This window comes from Trichomycterus rosablanca, chromosome 1, assembly GCF_030014385.1.
Source record: "Trichomycterus rosablanca isolate fTriRos1 chromosome 1, fTriRos1.hap1, whole genome shotgun sequence".
Classification (NCBI taxonomy): domain Eukaryota; kingdom Metazoa; phylum Chordata; class Actinopteri; order Siluriformes; family Trichomycteridae; genus Trichomycterus; species Trichomycterus rosablanca.
In genome coordinates this window covers 80,958,581-80,979,828 of record NC_085988.1, presented here as the reverse complement: position 1 = coordinate 80,979,828, position 21,248 = coordinate 80,958,581, and the positions used below count along the sequence as shown (strand labels likewise).

Below are 21,248 nucleotides of genomic sequence, written 5' to 3'. Positions count from 1 at the left end.
AATGTTCACCTGCTGCCGAATATACCCCCCCCCACTAACAGGTGCCGTGATGAAGAGATAATCAGTGTTATTCACTTCACCTGTCAGTGCTCATAATGTTATGCCTGATCGGTGTAGTTCAAAATCCCTCAAGGAACTGAAGGATTTCTTGACTACACGATAATCCATACAGGACATGAATGAGAGCGTTCCACTCAATGCTCTCCCTTCTCTCACACAGTATGCGAGTGTGACCCTCAAGGGTCTTTGAGTTCAGTTTGTGAGGCTGACGGTGGTCAGTGCTCATGTCGGCCAAACGTGGTGGGCAGGAAGTGTGACACGTGTGCCCCTGGTACCTATGGACCCGGACCCGCTGGCTGTAGGAGTGAGTATATGCACACATCACTCACATGAACACACAGACACACAAGCATTTGGACAAAAGTGTTTGGACACCTGACCATGAGCTTGCTGGACATCCCATTTTAAAAACAAATGTTATTAAAATAGAGTGACCTCTGATGTGATCTGTTTATTTATAGCCACTATTCTGAGAAACCTTCTCACAAGACTTTGGAGTACATCTGTGGGAATTTGGGCCCATTCTGTCAGTGTATAGGCACTAATGTTGGTCCAAAAAATCTTCATTTGATGTTCCAGTTCATTCCAGAGCTTTTCAGTGGGGCTGAGGTCAGGGCTCTGTGCAGGACATACATTTTCTTTAATCCAAGTTTTATCCAGGCATGCTGGGACTGGAAAGGGCCTTCCCTAAACTGTTGCTGCAAAGTTAAAAGCATATATTTCTCTTTATATAATGATTTATTACTTTTTAGCAATGCTGTGAGACACATGAATAAAAAAATTAGAGGGGGGTGTCCCAATACTTTAGTCCGTAATGTGTATGTTACTAAAACCCCTGATTTGTATTTTTGCTCTTTCCTCAAACCCCAGCATGTGAATGTGACCCACTGGGCTCCCAGAGTCCTTTCTGCAACCCGACCACCGGTGAGTGCTTGTGCGTACAGGGGGCATACGGCCGTCACTGTGCCCACTGCTTACCCGGCCACTGGGGCTTCCCGAATTGCCAGGCCTGCTTCTGCAACGGACACGGAGAGCACTGCCACCCTCACACAGGCCAGTGTCTGGAGTGTAGAGACCACACCGCAGGACAGCAATGTGAACGGTACGTCCAGTCCGCATTACAGCCCTTATTTCTTTTATTTACTGTTTTAAATGCTGCTCTTGAGGTTCTTTAAATAATATTTACAATTACTGGCCACCACTTTATTAGGAACAGAGCCTGCTAGCACTCTTCTCCTGTGGGAAGGGGCGTCTGATGGGGCTGTAGCCTCCCTAAAACTTAAGTATGTAGAGAACAGGAGAAATTGAGAATGGTTATATAAATCAGACAGAATACAGTGAGTGTAGAAACAAGGAGGTGGTCGTAATGTCATGCCTGATCGGTGTATAGTGTATGAGATAGGTAAAGCTTGGTGAGTGTACATATACAGTACATCAGAAAGGAAACTATTAAGCACAAATAGTTATTTTTTGTGGTAAATGTAATATTTAATACATTGAATGTAATATTAATGTAAGATGTTTGATGTAATTGTGATGCATTATGACAGAAATTGTTTACACGATGACATTAACGTTGATGATGATTTCTCCACAGGTGCCAGAGTGGTTATTATGGCAATCCTCTGCTAGGCAGCACCGAGCGCTGTCGGCCTTGCATGTGTCCAGACGGTCCGGGCGGTGGGAGACAGTTTGCGGATGACTGCTACCAGGAACCTAACTCGCCCCAGCTCTTCTGTGTGTGCAGTCCAGGATACAAAGGTACTCGCACCTCGGTTTGGAGGTTTGTCGCTGATATGGTGGCAACAAGAGCACAGTCACAGTTTAAAGCGTTACTTTACTGTTCTTAACCAGAGGTGGAAAGAGGACTAAAATATTGTACTCAAGTAAAAGTATTATTACTTTAATGAATTTTTACTTAAGTATGAGTTAAATTACTAGTCTAAAAATCTACTCAAGTATAAAGTAACTTATTTAAAATGTACTCAGAGTAAACCTTACTTAGTTACTTTTTTTTTTTACAGCATGGGGTGGGGGGGTCTTTTCTGTGTAATGCAAACAGGACAAGTGGATATAAATCTCACAATAGTTGTTTTTAATTAAAATATAATAGAAAAAAACATGTTGATACAACTTTTAAAACATTTAGGGATGTGTAATGTAACTTTTTCAAACTGTATAACCACTGAAATCGACATTAATTGTGGATTCTATAGAGCAGCCTTCTCTTTATCACCAACAAATACCAAACAACATCATACTGCAGATCTCATAACTTAAAACAAGTCACGGTTACAAGTGTTGTGACTTTCACTAAATGACCCAAAGAAAACCTTCAGGATGTAAGAGACAAAACTTTGTAATTCTTTGACATCAGACTGTTATCAAATAACGAAACATCAAACTCCAAACATGTTAAACTTTTAAAATCACCTTCCCTCCCCCCTCTATACCTAGATTACAGCTCCTTTATTTTAGCACCAGTTTATTTTATTTTTTTTAGCGTTTTTTATTTACTCAGTAGCGGATCTTATTTAAAATGTAGCGAATTACAATTCTTAATACAAAACATACTTAAGTAAAAGTAACATTACTGGTTGTAAAATCTACTTTTAAAAGTACAAGTACACAAAAAACTACTCAATTACAGTAACGTGATGTTCTTAACACATGCTTTGTTGGATGGTAAATCACTCTAGCCCACTACCGCTGAGGTCTGAGGTTCAAATCTCACCGTTGCTATGATAGATAGGTAGGTAGGTAGGTAGGTAGGTAGGTAGGTAGGTAGGTAGGTAGGTAGGTACTTTATTGATCCCAAAGGAAATTAAAGCCCCAGTAGCATAATACAACAAATAATTAACAGTACAAAACAAAACAAAACAAAAGCAAACAGAAAAGAAAAAATAGAACCGAGTCTTTCTTGTGATTAACATAAAATGAATAACTGGTAACTGTAATGATGCATGAGGTATATTGCTAGTGTAAAAATTTAATAGTAATTAAATTATTAAATAGTAAAGTGACGTGACAATATTGCACAATGAGGCCAATATAGCCATATATATACATACACATATACACCCATATACATACATATTCACACATGCAAATACATACACATATATATACGTATATACATACATACAGTATATATATATACACCTGCACATGCACATGCATACAAGTACGTACACACATGGCTACACTAGAAACATGGGCAACAACACTATGAGCATCTAAGTGACTGGGCATCTAAATACAGACATGATAGTTTATGATTGAGATCAGGCAGTGGGTTTAAGCACAGTGTAGCACTGCATTATGCGCTGTGTCAGTACTAAACTTCAGTTCCACTCTGCTTTTTATCTACAGGATCCAGGTGTGGTGAATGTGCACCTGGTTACTATGGTAACCCTCAGGTAGCAGGGGGACGTTGCCAGCCGTGCCAGTGTAATGGCAACATTGACATGCATGACCCGGGAGCTTGCGATTCCCGAACAGGCGTCTGTCTCAGGTGCCGTCACAACACTGAGGGTCATGCATGCCAGCACTGCAAACGTGGTTACTACGGAGATGCCAGGACTCACAGCTGCCAGAGTAAGTGTGTGTGTGTGTGTGTGTGTGTGTGTGTGTGTGTGTGTGTGTGGTGTGTGTGTGTGTGTGTGTACGTGTGATCCTAGAACTTTTGCCGCCCTAGGTAAGATTTACTCTACTGGCTACACGGATAAATACAGTTAACACATATAGTAGTTCTTTATTACACTACAAATTATATTTCTCTACAAAACTATGAACGAATGAAGCAAATTTATTTATAGACGTTTATTTTGGACATGTTTATCTTTTTTTTTTTTATTATTAATTTAAGCATATTGGGATATTCCACTAGCACACCAGCACAGAGATTCTCGAACTCCTCAGTTGCCACCGGTCGGCTTGGCGCCATGTAGCGGGCATAATTGGCAGTGCCTGCAGGGAGGTATGACCAGAATATGTGGGTGGGGTCTTCAAACGCTGTGTAAAGACCCTGATTGGCAAATAGAGGCGCCTGTGCACAGTGCATGGGTGGAAATGGGTTCCGTTAAGGGCTGCACGCGGGTCGTAGGAGGCGTGAGCAGCGATATACCCACCTTGACTGCAAAAAATTGGGGATCCTCAGCAGCGGAAGACAAATTGACTACGCTAAATTGTGAGATATTATATATATATATATATACAGGGGTTGGACAAAATAACTGAAACACCTGTCATTTTAGTGTGGGAGGTTTCATGGCTAAATTGGACCAGTCTGGTGGCCAATCTTCATTAATTGCACATTGCACCAGTAAGAGCAGAGTGTGAAGGTTCAATTAGCAGGGTAAGAGCACAGTTTTGCTCAAAATATTGCAATGCACACAACATTATGGGTGACATACCAGAGTTCAAAAGAGGACAAATTGTTGGTGCACGTCTTGCTGGCGCATCTGTGACCAAGACAGCAAGTCTTTGTGATGTATCAAGAGCCACGGTATCCAGGGTAATGTCAGCATACCACCAAGAAGGACAAACCACATCCAACAGGATTAACTGTGGACGCAAGAGGAAGCTGTCTAAAAGGGATGTTCGGGTGCTAACCCGGATTGTATCCAAAAAACATAAAACCACGGCTGCCCAAATCACGGCAGAATTAAATGTGCACCTAAACTCTCCTGTTTCCACCAGAACTGTCCGTCGGGAGCTCCACAGGGTCAATATACACGGCCGGGCTGCTATAGCCAAACCTTTGGTCACTCGTGCCAATGCCAAACGTCGGTTTCAATGGTGCAAGGAGCGCAAATCTTGGGCTGTGGACAATGTGAAACATGTATTGTTCTCTGATGAGTCCACCTTTACTGTTTTCCCCACATCCGGGAGAGTTACGGTGTGGAGAAGCCCCAAAGAAGCGTACCACCCAGACTGTTGCATGCCCAGAGTGAAGCATGGGGGTGGATCAGTGATGGTTTGGGCTGCCATATCATGGCATTTCCTTGGCCCAATACTTGTGCTAGATGGGTGCGTCACTGCCAAGGACTACCGAACCATTCTGGAGGACCATGTGCATCCAATGGCGGTGCCGTGTATCAGGATGACAATGCACCAATACACACAGCAAGACTGGTGAAAGATTGGTTTGATGAACATGAAAGTGAAGTTGAACATCTCCCATGGCCTGCACAGTCACCAGATCTAAATATTATTGAGCCACTTTGGGGTGTTTTGGAGAAGCGAGTCAGGAAACGTTTTCCTCCACCAGCATCACGTAGTGACCTGGCCACTATCCTGCAAGAAGAATGGCTTAAAATCCCTCTGACCACTGTGCAGGACTTGTATATGTCATTTCCAAGACCAATTGACGCTGTATTGGCCGCAAAAGGAGGCCCTACACCATACTAATAAATTATTGTGGTCTAAAACCAGGTGTTTCAGTTATTTTGTCCAACCCCTGTATATGTATATAAACACTAATTTAAACGTTTTATCAACACATTTGGAGATTTGCAGAAAATAGTAGAATGTCACAGCAAAAGTTTAAATTGGTTTTTAGAGACACAAAGAATAAAAATGTTCACAATTGAAATGTTCGTCGTAATAATAAAATAATAATTATAATAATACAGTAAATAATAATAAATAATACAGTATAATAATAATGATATAGTAAACAATTATAATAACAATAGAAATACAGTTCATAATAATAATAATACTGATATAAATTAGTTAATAATGATAATAGTAACAATAATAATACAGTTTTAATAATAATGATATAGTAAACAATAATACTAACAATAATAATTATAATGACAATAATAATACTTTGGTTAATAGTAATATAAGACCAATAATAATACAGTTAATAATAATAATAGTAAAGTTTAATGTGTGTGTGTGTGTGTGTGTGTGCGCGCGCTTGCTTGCTACAATTAAATATTCCCATGTCACTATTTTCTCATACTGTATGTTGGTGTGTTTATTCATACTTTTTTTTTCTCTGTATGTGTGAAGTTAATGTTACTTTCCCATGCTCTGTGTGTGTGTGTGTGTGTGTGTGTGTGTGTGTGTGTGTGTTTAAACTAAGAATGTGTGGTATGCATGTGTTTTTGGTAACGTTTTGATGTGCAGCGGCAAAGTGTAAACAAATGCGAACTACAGTTAAATGTTCATCCGTTTCCCTTTTGCTCCCCCCAGTTGGAGCCAGATGGTGTAATCACTGGCTTGAACCTGCAGGTATTCTCCTAGTGCTGTGTAGCTCTCAGGCACTGGAATGTAGATCTAATTTAAATCCAGTTATATGTAAAGCACCATAAGAACCTAGTTCTAACATAAGTCACAATTTTTATCACAAAAGTTAATTTGCTGATTGTTGACTTGCTGAATGGGATTGTAAAATGTTGCAACAAAAATTGCTAGTTCTTAGTTGTGACCAGCTAAGATTACATTATGTATCAGTTGGTTTATGAGAAGACAGTTTGAGGGTGAGAGTAGTGAGGTAGTGAACTGGTAGTAAATAAGGAACTAAGAAACCTGCATCATACGCCCCGTTCCACATACTGATTTACCTGGGGATTATAAAGGAATTTAACTGGGTAGGGTTTACAGGGAGCCCAAAACTGAGTCCTAATCTTTAAAATACATTGATGCAGTAATTTAGAAGGAGCTGTTTATGAGATGATTTGTTAAATAAATGAATACCCTGGTACTTACCAGATTGCTTGACGGATTGATGTTTAAAAATACTTGGAACGCACAGACACCTATTAAAGCTGCTGATTGTTTAACATTAGCACTATGAAGCAGCAACAGGACCTTAAACTAACAAAGTGATTCTGTAATGAAGGGATTCTGTAATAAAGCAGCTGTTGGTCCATCCATCTACAAAAACACTCATGTCTCAGATGCTGGGCTGGTGTATTCGACTGCTGAGAAGTGTCCAAGCAGCATTATGGACACTTTTTTAAATATATTCTATAGCATAAATACACATATAATGTCTTTTTTTTTTTGTATTTTAACAATCTTGTCACCTACTTCATAAAGCTGTCCAGCAGTCACCTGAAAACAGCTGCAGGATGACGTAAAAGCAGCAGCAACAACAGTTATACAGAGAGCAATAAGTAATCACCCCACATCTTGCATGAAGCATTTAAAATCTGCACTAATTTAATGGGTGCCTACACTGCAATAATGGGCTTTTCCAGGGTAGAGAAAGCTTAGGGGTTCATCATAACTACTGCAGTTACAACCTGTGCTGGCTGGTTGATTGGTGCCTGCACAAAAATGGGGATAATGGAGACCGGTGCGAGACCCTCCATGTGCCTGGTGCAAGTGAAAAGAAGTGGTCAGCTACTGCACACATGTCTGAGGGAGTGTGTTAGTCACAGTCTTTCTTGGTCCTTGCTTGGACTGGAGGTCTGAAGCACTAGAGAAAGCTAAATGCAATGGGGTTATTAAATACGACTCAGAGTTCAAGACACTGTTACTGATGCTTTTGTAGTTCATCTGTTTTGTGTGTATGTGTGTGTTTAGGGTGTACATGCCAGCTTTCAGGCACTGCCGTTCAAAGCTGTGAAGACGGTGAGTGTGAGTGTGATCGGGTGAGTGGGCAGTGCCCGTGTCTGCCCAACGTGGAGGGTTTGTACTGCGATCGGTGTGCCCCAAACACCTGGAACATCAACAGTGGAGAGGGCTGCGAACTGTGCAGATGCCAACCCACACACTCCAACAGCCAGTCCTGTGATGTGGTAAGGACACACACCCTTTTATATTCAGGAATGTCACATCTAAAGCTGGTAAATAAAGTACCATTATTTACTGGGTCGATGCTTTGATCTAAATCAGCTCACAAGTGAGACAGAACACGATCCAGACTGTTGAGGAAAGGTTTCAAGCTGATCTGGAGCCACTTTTAACCCTAAAAAAGCCAAAGCCAGCTCTGTCCTGGAGTCCAGGAGACAGGAGTCAGATTGGGTTGGATTAAATGAGCCCTGGTGCAATTGCTGTTAGTGCGGTTTGTTACAGTAAGTCTGAAGCTTTCGTGGGCAGTAGGTGGCTCAGTGGGTAGCACTGTCACCTCACAGCAAGAAGGTCCTGGGTCCGATCCCCAGGTTGGGTGGTCCGGGTCCTTTCTGTGTGGAGTTTGCATGTTCTCCCCGTGTCTGTGTGGGTTTCTTCCGGGAGCTCCGGTTTCCTCCCAAAGACGTGCAAGTGAGGTGAACTGGAGAAGCTAAATTGTCCATGACTGTGTTTGATATTGAATCTTGTGTAATGAGTAACTATCGTTCCTGTCATGAATGTAACCAAAGTGTAAAACATGACGTTAAAATCCTAATAAATAAATAAATCTGAAGCTTCATTTCAAACTCTGGCTCACCAATAAGCTGCGCAGGAATTCTGGTGCGATTCATTTCAGATATGAACACAATACATATCAAAGGCATCTAAACAAAGCAAACACAGGATGTGATGTCACACTGAACATCCTGTGAGAGGCACTGAAAACATTTATTATTATTTACATTTTCTGCATTTAGCAGATGCTTTTATCCAAAGTGACTTACAGTATACAGTCCAAGCAGCTGAGGATTAAGGGCCTTGCTCAAGGGCCCAACAGTGGCAACCTGGCAGTGGTGGGGTTTGAACCAGCGACCTTATGTTTACTAGTCCACTACTTTAACCGCTAGGCTACAACTGCTTTATGCATTCCTGATGTTTTTCACATCACTACCATGAGGTCCTTTAAAAAATTACATATCACATTTCCTTCCCGTTTAGTCATGGCCAATTCCCATTCACACAACAGCAACTACATTGAAATGGTAAATGCTAAGATAAGATATGCTTTATTTGTCATTATTTCTTTGCATATCCCAGCTTGTTTGGAAGCTGGGGTCAGAGCGCAGGGTCAGCCATCGTACGGCGCCCCTGGAGCAGAGAGGGTTCAGGGCCTTGCTCAAGGACCCAACAGTGGCTGCATAGCAGAGCCTGGATTTGAACCGCCAATCTACCGATTGATAGCCCAAAGCCCTACCCACTAGGCTACCACTGTCCCACATGACACATGAGTAACACATGAGTCTAAGACACAAGAAGTATTTGAAGGAAAAAGCGCAGCGGATGAATTTCTAGGGCGGTTTTGACTCCTTCATTTATTTAACCACCTTTTTCCTGTGTTTCCAATTGCTAAAAATACCGCCAGGTATCCACAACCCCGATAAGTGCATTAAGCCCAGTGTGGTGCATTGTTCTGACGACTGGCTTTTCTTCAACTTATTTTGGTTTGATTGTAAATTTGTGAGTGTGCACGCTTAGCAAACCAGGACTAAAATGTACTAGTGTACCAAGGGGAATGAACTACAAGAATAAACACAACCTATGACTTCCAGTTACCTCCCTTCTCCAAGCACATTGGTGTGTATTATTACACCCAAGAAGGATGGGGGTCCCTGCTGAGCCTGGTTCCTAACCCTAACCCTAACCCTAACCCTAACCCTGCTCAACAGGGGTTTTTGATCTGTCAGTCCTGGATTCTGTAAAGTTGCTTTGAGACAATGTCCATTGTAAAAAGCGCTATACAAATAAATCTGACTTGACTTGATCTGAATTATGGGGCATGAGCTGCAGTTAGAAAAGATGTGGTGGCTGACTTCTCGTGTCTTTAAAGACCCATGTGTTAGCATTTACCATTTCAGTGCAGTTTCTGCTGTGTGAATGGGAATTGGCCATAACTACAGTGGAAGAAAATAGGATATTTTTTTAATGGAACACATGGTAGTGAGGTTAAGCACATCAGGAATACATTAAGCCAGATTGTGTTTATGGGCTAAATGAAACGTGATGCCCCCAAAAGCTAAACAGACACACATTCATTATATAGTACATACTGTACACTACATTATATACACTATATGGCCAAAAGTATATGGAAACCCAAATATGAGCATATTGGGCATCCTATTCCAAAACCATGGTCTTTTGTATGGAATTTTCCCCATGACGCTATAACAGTCTCCACTTTTCAGGGCAGGGTTTCCACAAGATTCTGCAGCCTGTTAGTTAGAAATTGAACTTATTCAGGCACTGATGTTGTATCATTGTAACCAATGTTCTAATCCCAATCTAATGCAACTGGTTCGGGCCACTGAAGTTCCTCCACAACCTTGATTTGTGCACAGGGGCACATGTGATGGAATAGGAGGCAGTCATACTAAAACTGTAGAAAGTGAGTTGTTATTTATAAGTGTTGTTGATTTTCTGAACATGATTTTATACACCTTTTAGCAGTGGGTGTAGCTAAAACACCACAACTTAATATTTTAGGAGAATTGTCCACATACTCTGGCCATATGGTGTATCCTATACATTTAAGAATGGGGCCTATTATAAACGTATTTACTGTTTTAAATGAGCTAACCATCTTACACATGTTCACACACTCACAGACCCACTTCAAACACCAGTGACTGCACACACACTAACAGATACACACGTGGCTATGTTCCAGTAATAGACAGTAGAATTTAAGACAGTATATTCCCCCAGTACCTGTTAGACAGCTGCACACACACATACACACACAAACTTGGTAAACTGTGGTACCTAAAACACAATATTTTGGAGGAGTGTCCACATGCTTTGACCATCTAGTGCAGGGGTTTTCAACCTGTGGGGGGGCGCGAGTACTTGTCTGGGGGGGGCGCGAGTGCCTGACCGGGGAGCGTGGCATTACGAGATTTTTTTACTTCTAAAACTAAAGCAATTCATTTTTCACCCATGGGAGACATATTTCATTAGTCTCACTGACCACGCTCACACGCACGTTTAATGTTATTCAGTTCCGTCTGAAAAAAACCTTCAAAATAGAGCTATCAGCGAAGATAACCGGTGTCAAAAGCAGCGACCGCTGTTATAGGACGTGTTTGTGTCTTTAAGAGAGACGCTCTGTTCACAGTATCGATATAAGTGATTCAGGAGTCGATTCATTTTAAGCGCAGCGTAAGTTTCTTTTCTCAGTCATCTCTCCGTGTTTACTGTTATAATGAATGTTGCGGTTGTAAATAAACACCAACTACTACAGAACATAAGCTTACCTTAAAAAGCTCAGGTTTAATTATACTGAGTATTACCACAGAGCGGGAGCCGACTCTGCCTGTGGAGCTAAACGTTTTCAGTCAGAGCAGATGATCCCGAACTAACCAACTTAGTAATTGATGAACTTTTGTCTATGCTCTGTGAAGTAACGTTTTCTGCTCTCATCTACATCAAAAAGCAAGAACCGCTTACGATTTACCAAAGTGAACCACGAATTTATATAATGTGCTCATAGAATCGGCTCAGATGGGGTCGGACTGTATTATCTTTTTAAAATAATATTTTCAATCAGCAATATTGCGTCGTATGTATGATGCACAACGATAATTACGTTATTGTAGCTTGTCAGAAGCTTTCTCAATGATTTCTGTGCGGTGGGGCGCATGTCCAAAAAGGTTGAAAACCCCTGATCTAGTGTATCCTATACATTTAAGAATGGGTCCTATTATGAACATATATACTGTTTTAAATGAGCTGCAGTTTGAGTTTCTAAAGTGTTGCCTTAAAAATGTGTGTGTGTGTGTGTGTTAGTTGTCAGGTCAATGTTCCTGTAAGCCTGGTTTCGGTGGGAGGACGTGTGAGGAGTGTAGGGAGCTGTTTTGGGGTGATCCGGAAGTCAAGTGTTTCGGTGGGTTTCAAACACATGAAATACACGCTCATACATAAAAGCCAAGCATCATTGTCATGTCATAAAAGAACCAGTTCTGTTCACATTAAGAACCTGTTGTTTAAATGTACATATAAAAGATTAGAAGAGTAAGACAATCAGATACATCATGAGCAAAACCAGCATCATCTTCTTTCAATTTCATCAACCACTTTATCCTGGTCAGGGTCACAGTGGGTGCAGATTCATCATCCACAGCTCTTTTTTTTAAACTGATTATTATGCATATTTGTTTTGTCTGGCAGGTTTTGGGAAGCAAGTACAAGACTTTTAAGCTCCGAAAACTTACTGGACCTCATACAAAACCAGACAATTATGTTCTACTGGAAACCCATGGGCACCACATTTTTTAAGGGCCCATAGACTCATTCCCACTATCTTTTCAGCTCAATCCACTCCCATAAAATAAAATGTGATCACAAAGAGAGATTTTTAACAGCTCTGGTTTATACAAGAGTGTGTTTAGTACAGGGTGTAACTTTCCCTGTTGCTCATTTGTCTTTCCACACACACACACACTCCTGCACTTACATACTCTTACATTTACACACCAACGCACACAAACACACATTAACACATGTACTAACACACACATGCACTAACTGACACAATATATCATTAGACCCACACACACACACACACACACACACACACACACACACACTTAAACATACACTAACCATCTTACACATCTACACACACACATGCACTAACAGACACAATATATCATTAGACCCACACACACACACACACACACACACACACACTTAAACATACACTAACCATCTTACACATCTACACACACACATGCACTAACTGACACAATATATCATTAGACCCACACACACACACACACACACACTTAAACATACACTAACCATCTTACACATCTACACACACACATGCACTGACACAATATATCATTAGACCCACACACACACACACACACACACACACACACTTAAACATACACTAACCATCTTACACATCTACACACACACATGCACTGACACAATATATCATTAGACCCACACACACACACACACACACACACACACACACTTAAACATACACTAACCATCTTACACATCTACACACACACATGCACTAACTGACACAATATATCATTAGACCCACACACACACACACACACACACTTAAACATACACTAACCATCTTACACATCTACACACACACATGCACTGACACAATATATCATTAGACCCACACACACACACACACACACACACACTTAAACATACACTAACCATCTTACACATCTACACACACACATGCACTGACACAATATATCATTAGACCCACACACACACACACACACACACACTTAAACATACACTAACCATCTTACACATCTACACACACACATGCACTGACACAATATATCATTAGACCCACACACACACACACACACACACACACTTAAACATACACTAACCATCTTACACATCTACACACACACATGCACTGACACAATATATCATTAGACCCACACACACACACACACACACACACACTTAAACATACACTAACCATCTTACACATCTACACACACACATGCACTGACACAATATATCATTAGACCCACACACACACACACACACACACTTAAACATACACTAACCATCTTACACATCTACACACACACATGCACTGACACAATATATCATTAGACCCACACACACACACACACACACACTTAAACATACACTAACCATCTTACACATCTACACACACATGCACTGACACAATATATCATTAGACCCACACACACACACACACACACACACTTAAACATACACTAACCATCTTACACATCTACACACACATGCACTGACACAATATATCATTAGACCCACACACACACACACACACACACACACACACTTAAACATACACTAACCATCTTACACATCTACACACACACATGCACTGACACAATATATCATTAGACCCACACACACACACACACACACACACACACACACACACACTTAAACATACACTAACCATCTTACACATCTACACACACACATGCACTGACACAATATATCATTAGACCCACACACACACACACACACACACTTAAACATACACTAACCATCTTACACATCTACACACACATGCACTGACAGACACAATATATCATTAGACCCACACACACACACACACACACACACACACTTAAACATACACTAACCATCTTACACATCTACACACACACATGCACTGACACAATATATCATTAGACCCACACACACACACACACACACACACACACACTTAAACATACACTAACCATCTTACACATCTACACACACACATGCACTGACACAATATATCATTAGACCCACACACACACACACACACACACACACACACACACTTAAACATACACTAACCATCTTACACATCTACACACACACATGCACTGACACAATATATCATTAGACCCACACACACACACACACACACACACACACACACACACACTTAAACATACACTAACCATCTTACACATCTACACACACATGCACTGACAGACACAATATATCATTAGACCCACACACACACACACACACACACACACACACACTTAAACATACACTAACCATCTTACACATCTACACACACACATGCACTGACACAATATATCATTAGACCCACACACACACACACACACACACACTTAAACATACACTAACCATCTTACACATCTACACACACACATGCACTGACACAATATATCATTAGACCCACACACACACACACACACACACACACACTTAAACATACACTAACCATCTTACACATCTACACACACACATGCACTGACAGACACAATATATTATTAGACCCACACACACACACACACACACACACACACACTTAAACATACACTAACCATCTTACACATGTATACACACACAACATTCACGGACAGATACAATATACCATCAGACCGAGACACACACACACACCTTTAAACATAAACTAACCATCTTACACATGCTCACACACACTCAGACACAAACATGCATGCATTAACAGACACACTCCAAACACCAATGACTGCACACACACTAACAGATACACACGTGGCTATGCTCCAGTAAAAAAACAGTAGAATTTAAGACAGGATATTCCCCCAGTACCTCTTAAACAGCTGCACACACACATACACACACAAACTTGGTAAACGGTGGTAAAGTGCAGATGTAGAGGTTGTAAATTCCAGCAGACACACTTAGATGCACAAGCACATTATGTCCACACACACACTTAAAAGTCTATTTGTATGTGGTGCATGTAAATGTTGTTTCTGGAGGATAAAAACATACTTTGTCCATAAGTTTATACTGACAAAATCTACTGGCTCAAAAGTATACATACAACACATCTAATCATTGTTTATGTGGTGTGTTTTCCATCGATGCATTGTGAGTTGTTTGTGTGTGTGTGTCTACGTGTGTGTACATATTGCAGCGTGCGACTGTGACCCGCGGGGCATCTCCTCTCCACAATGTGACAAGGCGACAGGTGCGTGCACGTGCGCGGAGGCCGTGGGTGGTCGTCGATGTGACTCCTGTGGACGGGGCTTCGTGGGAACTTTCCCCGACTGCCAGCCATGTCATCAGTGCTTCCGTGAATGGGACCAGACAGTGGGCGAGCTGACCAATCAGACGCAGCAGCTGGTGGACACTGTGGAGGAGCTCAAGGTGTCAGGTGTTACTGCAGCCTATCAGGATGTGATATCCAATCTAGAGGGCGGAGCCAAGCAAATCACTCAAATACTGGAGGATGACAAGGCCCAGCAGACTCTTACACACAGTCAAGAGCTATTGCAGAATGCCAAGTATGCACACACACACACACACACACACACACGCAGAAACACACACTGTTTTTACCACCGTTTTATCCTGGTCAGGGTCCCGGTAGGTCTGAACCATTGGACGAAAGGCAGCAAACTCCTCAGACAGCAGTTCTTATTGGCCTGACTGCATGTCTTTAGACACAGGAAGAACATGCTCGGCCAGGGAATCAAAAACAGGTTCTTCTTGCTCCAAGGCCACCATGTCACCTCACTCAACATGTAATTTGAGGACAACAAACAAAAAATTGGAATGTATTTTCTTGGCCAGAATGATTGTTTTTATGGATGAAGTTGGATATTTGGGCAGCAATGACATTTAATGGGTATTATACACCAACTAGGCATAACATTATGACCACTGACAGGTGAAGTGAATAACCCTGATTATCTCTTCATCACGGCACCTGTTAGTGGGGGGGATATATTAGGCAGCAAGTGAACATTTTATCCTCAAATTTGATGTTAGAGAAATGGTCGAGCGTGAGGATCTGAGAAAGTGTGACGAGGGCCAACTGCAGCTCTTGTGGGGTGTTCCCGGTCTGCAGTGGTCAGTATCTATCAAAAGTAACCCAAGGAAGGAACAGTGTTAAACCGGCGACAGGGTCATGGGCGTCCAAGGCTCACTGATGCACGTGGGGAGCGAAGGCTGGCCGACTACTGTAGCTCAAACTGCTGAAGAAGTTCATGCTGGTTCTGATAGAAAAGTGTCAGAAGGGGCTGCAAAAAAGGGACCAAAACAATATATTAGGAAGGTGGTCATAATGTTATGCCTGATCGGTGTACATTAGGAATTGGGGTGACTTGTGAGGTGTCAAACAAATGTGAAATCGGACATTCTAATAATACAGCTGGGCACTGGCTGAATTTAAAAAGGGATGAAGCATAAGAGTAAAAAGTCGTGAATGACGCGAGTAGGGCGGATTTATCATTTAAATAAAACAACTGATCTGTGCTGTTAGTGTATAATGTTTGAAAATACAATTTAAATAGAATTGCATTCACTCTACATTTAAATACTTTTGCTACACTTAATATCAATAAATATTAAAATCTAGACTGCTTTAAAAATACAACAGGGTGTGAATTGCTGCTGTCGCATATCGCTGCATGATTCAAACTCAGTGTTTCAGTTTTCATTTACAGCATGTAGCAGACGCTTTAATCCAAAACGACTTACAATTTTGACTTAATAAAATTCAAGCAGTTGAAGGTTAAGAGCCCTGCTCAGGGGCCCAACAGTGCCAACTTCTTGGTGGTGGGGTTTGTACTGCCAACCTTCGGATTACTAGTCTAGTACCTTAACCAGTGAGCTTCCACTTCCCTATTCTAGAACTTCCAACAGCACCAAATTAATAAACTATGGCAAGTAGAATTTGACACAGCAGATTTCCAGAAAATCTACAATTATGGATTGGCGCCTAGGAGCCGGACTGCTGCAACACTGACTAGGTGAAAAGTGGTGGTAAATATGAAACATAAATCATTTTCTTTTCTTTTTTTCCTTTTTTCTCCCACTTTAGCGCATCCAATTGTTCAGTTTGCATCGTGCTTCCTCTCTGTCTATGCCGATCCCTGCCCTGACCGAGGAGATCGAAGCTAACCCACATCCCCTCCGAAACATGAGCAGCAGCCGGATGCATTTTTGCCACCCACACATTGACGAGTGTGGCGCCACCTAGCGTTGCATGCGGAGAGACACACCCTAAGGGCGCTCTTCCTCATCTCTTGTGCAGGCGCCTCTAATCAGCCGGCAGAGGTCGTAATCGCATTCTGACAGAGAGAGACCCACATCCGGTTCTTTGTCCCACCCCCCCCCAACCGAGCAACCGGCCAATCGTTGCTCGTACAGCCGCTCAGCCTCGAACCGGGGAGGCAGAGCTGGATTCGATACGAGGTACTCAGAATCCAGCCCTGGTTGCAGCGTGTCTTTTTACCGCTGCGCCACCTGAGCGGCCTAAATAATTTACTTTTAAATAAAGCTTACATTAGTAAATAGGACGTCTCTCACACAAATGCCACCAATTTGGGAAAGTGAGGCTAGCACACGCTTTTTACAGGCTTCAGCTCATGCAGTTTTATAGATGGCAGTCATCAGGGTGACTCGGTGGAGGTTGTTTACGATCCTCGTCTATAAGGTCCACGCTCTGATGCCCAATATTAGTTTGTGCCACATGATGGGCAGGGTTTTATTTAATAGTTTTAATTATTAAAAAAAAAAAACCTTTATAAGTTTAGTGAAGTAAAATAAGAAAATAAAATAGGAGCTTTGTGTTGTTTGACTCTTTTTTTAGGAAGATGGTGTCAGATCTGAATGAGTCTCTGAGAGAGGTGGAGGGGGACGTACAGCGGGTGTCTGATCATCATGGCCGCGTGGTGGAGGAGCTGAACACGTTAAATCAGGATGCTCAGAGACAGCAGGACATCACAGACAACACGCAGAGAGACGTGCTGCGTATCAAACACTCAGATCCCAGAGGTATAAACGGCATTACTGCTCCTGCTTTCATTTATTTACTACCGCTTTGTCCTGGTCAGGGTTTGAGGTGGGTCCATCACAGGGCTGACTTACCCACAACCCACACGGACACAGGGACAACTCAACACAGAGAGAACCCTGGGGAATCGAACCCAGGCCCTTCTTGCTGTGTGACAAGTGTCAGTTACCACTTAGTCCTGAGTCCTTTCCTCCCTCAGATAAGGCCAGATGTATATGTGCAAGTGTCCGACCACGCCCATGGTACCGTCGAGATTCGAACTCTGGTCTCCACGGTCATTGGCTAGCTCGTTAATCCGCTGTGCCACCCAAGCACCCCGTCATTTTTAATTCTGATCTCGTTTCTGATTGCACAGGTGCAGTGGATAGCATTAGAGAGTATTACCATCAGTCAGTGGATGCAGAGAATCGAGTTAATCAGGTGGTCAGTGACCCGCCGGGCCCCATGCAGCAATCGGCAGCTTTACGACACGCCGCAGAGTCCACGATGAACACGGTTCAAGGAGAGACCCAGCTCAAACACCGTCTGCAGGATGAGAGACTCAACACACTCGATCAGAAACTGGAACAGGACGACCTGTCCGAATTCAGCCAACAGGTACAGCAGCCAATCAGAATTATTGTCTGTACTGGAATGTGTTGCATATTTCATTCATAACAAAATTCTTAGTAAAGCATTACTAAAAAGATGATTTCATGTTTCAAAGACTGTAATGCAGTTATCAATGCACCCTGGTTTACATACTGTATATTTAATGGGTTTTTTTTGCCTGGTGTCTCCTGTACATAGTTTTAGCTCTCGTCACAGCAGATAATTTTGGTCTGCATATGTGATTATTACACTGGATGACACAACCCTCCTCATTTTTATTTGGGCTTGAAACAGGCACTGTCTCAATGACAAGTTCACCTCCCAATGGCTATGCCATTCGACCGTCCCATCCCAATTCCAGACTTAGCCAATTGCGTCTCTGTAGATGACTGACCGCCCAATAGCACTGCTGAGATTTTGCTAGGTGGATAAAGGGAATTAATTTTGCTACAGGATTTTTATACATATTTTCAGCTTTTGAAAAATATTATAATTATGAATATGCAATTTTAGGTAAAAAATATACAGTTAAAAATGTACAAGAGGCCTATTTTGTGTAAAAATGTATATCGGTTCTTTTCAACATAATGGTTTATCCTTTTGTCAATTTTTTTCATGCATAATCTCAATTTTCCTCCCAATCTAGTCGTATCTAGTAACCCGATCACATTTCGCTTTCTCCACTCCTGACTTGGGAGAGCCGACTCACACGCCCTTTGCACCAGGCCTGTTCATATAGAGATCCGTATTGCACACATAGGGTGTGTTCGAAAACCTAGTGAGCTGCCTTGCGGTCTTACTGTCTACATAGGCAGCTGCCTCAGTAGAGAGGATTCTAATAAGTCAGTGACTTATAAGGCAGGTTATTCGAACGCGCTACTCGCCATTAAAACCAATGGACTGAGGTAGCACAGCACGCTGACGTCAATATAGCATCTCACTTCATGTACCGATAACGGTTAAATTTCCTGACAAGCCCGAACTTGCAAATAAAAACACTCGGTACAAGTTTATACAAGTTAAAAATCAGTAATATTTTATTTACGTTTGAAAATAACTCCATTCGTTTCTCCGCCCCGTCAGCCATGTTTATTTTTCTGTGAGAGAAGAGCGCCCGACCCGCAATGAATTCTGGGATTGCCTCGATCACTAAGGCAGCGTCGGACGCTCTCTCGTTCTTGAGCCGAAATAACATTGAAATAATAAGATACCTCAGTAGTGAGGATTTTAAGGCATCTAGGATTTCGAACAGCCTCGTTCTCGGGAGCGCAGCACAGGATGACGTAAAATGCTGCCTATGTAGAGAGAGCACTAGCTTTTCGAACACACCCATAGAGTACAGTGCAGGCGTCATCAATCAGCCAGCAAAGGGTGTAATTGCAGCAGTTATGAAAAATCCCCTCCGGCAATCCCATCCGTGGATGAGGCAGTCATTGTCCATAAAGGCACCCAGCCTGCCGGTAGATATGCTGAGATGTCAGCTCTGGTGTACTAGCTTGTTTTACCACCATATTTATTGTACTTATTTATGTGCTTAACAGCACTCAGAACATGGAAAACAGCAATAACATTTATTCGAAATTAAATCTAAAGCACGATAAAGTGTTCCAAAAGAGTTAAAGGGTCTGAAAACGTTTTGATGTCTTATTTATATACCTCATTATGTAAACAATTACTGGAAATCTGGGTGTTTGAACAAACATTACACTGATAAATAGATAAAATATGCTATATAAATACTCACAGTGTTGAATAGATAAAATCGGTGTATTGATGCTTAGTCTGTGTGTGTGTGTGTGTGTGTGTGTAGGTGTGTGGTGGGGCGCAGGGGACAGACGGCTGTGGTGAATGTGGAGGATTGGGATGTGTGAATGAAGACGGAGGGTCTCGCTGTGGAGGAAAGGAGTGTAAGGGTCTCATCACTCAAAGCCAAAACGCAATGAATGAAGCTAAAGACCTGGATAAGAACATCATGGACTCACTGAGGGATGTGGAGAAGCTGAACAGGATGGTGGGTTTTCACTGCTAATAATCTTCATAATAACACTTTATTAACTATTTATTTTAAAAAAAACATATTGAATATTATTTGTCAACGTAATTGCAATGTAACGCACTATATTAAGGACAAAAGTATTTGGACAGCCTTTCTAATGTTTGAATTCATGTCTTTTAGCTGGCATAATTAACAGGTGTAATAAATCAATTATATATAGGAAATTATATGCTTTCAACTTTACAGCAACAGTTTAGGGAAGGCCCTTTCCTGTCCCATCATTGCTTTATAAAGACATGAACAAAAGCTTGGTTTAAAGAAACTCCAGAGTCCTGACCTCAGCTTTTAGATGAACTGGAACATCAAATGAAAGTTCACTTTCTAGCCATACGAATGCTCTTTTGACTGAATGGGCACAAATTCCCACAGACACAC

The 21,248-nt window shown here is 41.7% G+C and overlaps 1 protein-coding gene across 1 annotated transcript in view; it reads left to right on the top strand.

The window, feature by feature from the left end:
- Positions 1-21,248, top strand: part of lamb1b (laminin, beta 1b) — a 109,177-nt gene that overhangs the window by 75,662 nt on the left and 12,267 nt on the right. Inside the window, exons 18-27 of the mRNA XM_062996578.1 lie at positions 221-364; positions 931-1,162; positions 1,658-1,821; positions 3,433-3,657; positions 7,609-7,823; positions 11,701-11,797; positions 15,341-15,710; positions 18,023-18,207; positions 18,582-18,823; positions 20,628-20,828. Of these exons, the coding sequence (XP_062852648.1) occupies positions 221-364; positions 931-1,162; positions 1,658-1,821; positions 3,433-3,657; positions 7,609-7,823; positions 11,701-11,797; positions 15,341-15,710; positions 18,023-18,207; positions 18,582-18,823; positions 20,628-20,828 (2,075 nt within the window). The remainder of the gene's footprint in view (positions 1-220; positions 365-930; positions 1,163-1,657; positions 1,822-3,432; positions 3,658-7,608; positions 7,824-11,700; positions 11,798-15,340; positions 15,711-18,022; positions 18,208-18,581; positions 18,824-20,627; positions 20,829-21,248) is intronic.